General features: G+C 39.8%; 1 protein-coding gene across 2 annotated transcripts; it reads left to right on the top strand.

The window, feature by feature from the left end:
• The first annotated feature begins 296 nt into the window (after window positions 1-296).
• LOC123174940 (uncharacterized) lies at window positions 297-1,624 on the top strand. Of its 2 annotated transcripts, none has more exons than XM_044590115.1 (3): window positions 297-500; window positions 1,120-1,250; window positions 1,413-1,624. In XM_044590115.1, the coding sequence occupies exons 1-3, from the start codon at window positions 369-371 to the stop codon at window positions 1,540-1,542; spliced, it is 393 nt and encodes a 130-aa protein (XP_044446050.1). In that variant the 5' UTR covers window positions 297-368; the 3' UTR covers window positions 1,543-1,624. The 2 variants fall into 2 exon arrangements, with proteins under 2 accessions (XP_044446050.1, XP_044446049.1); XM_044590114.1 differs by having other exon boundaries at window positions 1,117-1,250.
• Window positions 1,625-1,770: the final 146 nt, after the last annotated feature.

The following is a 1,770-nucleotide window of genomic DNA, read 5'->3' as shown; positions in this document are numbered from 1 at the left end:
TATTTGTATACTTTTTCACATAATATGATAGGAATAATTTTTATATACATATGTAACATTTTCGTAAAATTTATGTAAAGTCTTTTTTATAAGCGAGACATAGGCACGCCTGCGTGAAGCGTTGTATAGAACCTCCCAATTTTCTCCCTTGTGTTGTAATCCGGATCAAGTTGGGCTGGGCCTGGCCCACCCCTACAAGTTTAGTCGATGTCCGAAGAGGAGGATCGGGGGAGAAAGGGGAAGGGGAGTCGGAGAACGATCTGGCCCGCCCACTCGTGTTATATATATGGCTGGTCTGGTAAGGGAAACCGTCGAGCCAAACAAACCCTAGATAGCCGCTGCCTGCTCTCGTGATCACGTACAACCTGATGGCGCTGCGGTCTCTTCTCAGAAAGATGCCGGCCCTTGGTAGCAGGTCGCTGCCGATGGCCCCCTCTAAGCTGCCCGTGCACGCGCTCTCCCCGGCAGCAGGTTCTCGCCTCTTCCACCATGGTGCTACGGTAAGAAGCTTTGGTCGATTTGCTGCTGTTCCCCGGTCGAGCAAGTTTGCTATTTTCTTTTCTCGTTCATCTAATCTAATCGGAGGATTAAATTACTGCCCTATATGTTTAGGACATGTTTAGATGTGGGAATTATATTATTTTTGTCCAACGGAGTATTGCAAAAATTGTGTTCTTCAAATTTGACTGTCTGGTTGGTTTTGTTACAAACCAAGTTAGATCTGGCCCTATGGTGCGGTTTTGTTATTTGTTTTCTCATTCATCTGATTTATAACTTTTTGGAAAAATCAATCACCGTCGGAGTTATTTTGGGGCACCTCGTGCTTTGGTGTGATTTCTTGCAAACCAAGATAATTTTCTTTTCCTGTTCATTTGATTTAGATCATGCCAGAGAAATCAATCATGGTTCTATTTTTTATTACGTGGATGATTGGATGCGGGTTTTTTCGGCATCCCATGGTTGAGAAAAAAAATCAATAGAGATTTCTTATTCAGATTTCACATAGACCAAATCTCGATCATCTTGAGCGTAGTGGGCATGATTTTTTCACTTCATTGCAACATATTTGTGATGTTCGAGCCTTTCTAATGTTTGCACATGCCCTTAATATTGTAGCAGGGACACATCATGTATTCTGGAGAGTCATTGGCCCGATTGCGGGAGAATACAAAGCTCGAGAAAGCTAGGCTAGAAAAGGACATGATGGAATTAAACAAAAGAATGGAGGATTGGCATAAAATCAATAATAGGTAAATGGCATTATCCTCGCGTGTGATGTATGTTTATTTTTCCATGAATCAAAGATAATCTTGCGTATTATACAGAACATAACAATACCTAAAAAGGCTAAAAGAAAACAATAATATTTATTATTTTGTACACCGTAACATAATTACTTTTTTTATGTGCAGCCATGATTGGCGTCAGGATGAAGACTACATAAATTTCCGCAAGAAACTTCGTAGAATAGAGGTGGCGTGCAATGTTGTTCTTTTGATAACCGTGCCTGGAACTGCTGCAATGCTGTATAATTTATTTTAGTGGTTTTATTATGTTAGGGTTTTATTTGTGATGTGGTTGTAAGTTATTCAGGATTGAGTTATTAATACTTGTTACCTGAGTTTGACTAAACGGACGAATGTGTGGTAAGCACTTATGAACTGAAAATGCAGCTGACTTGCGGTAGTCTTAATTCCCATTACTGATGTCTACAACGTTTACTTTCAAATTGTACAAAGGTTGCTTTTATTTCTTGAAAATATATGATTT

Source organism: Triticum aestivum, unplaced genomic scaffold (assembly GCF_018294505.1).
Source record: "Triticum aestivum cultivar Chinese Spring unplaced genomic scaffold, IWGSC CS RefSeq v2.1 scaffold92146, whole genome shotgun sequence".
Classification (NCBI taxonomy): Eukaryota; Viridiplantae; Streptophyta; class Magnoliopsida; order Poales; family Poaceae; genus Triticum; species Triticum aestivum.
The sequence above is the reverse complement of the archived record's forward strand: the minus strand, read 5'-3'. Positions and strand labels throughout refer to the sequence as shown.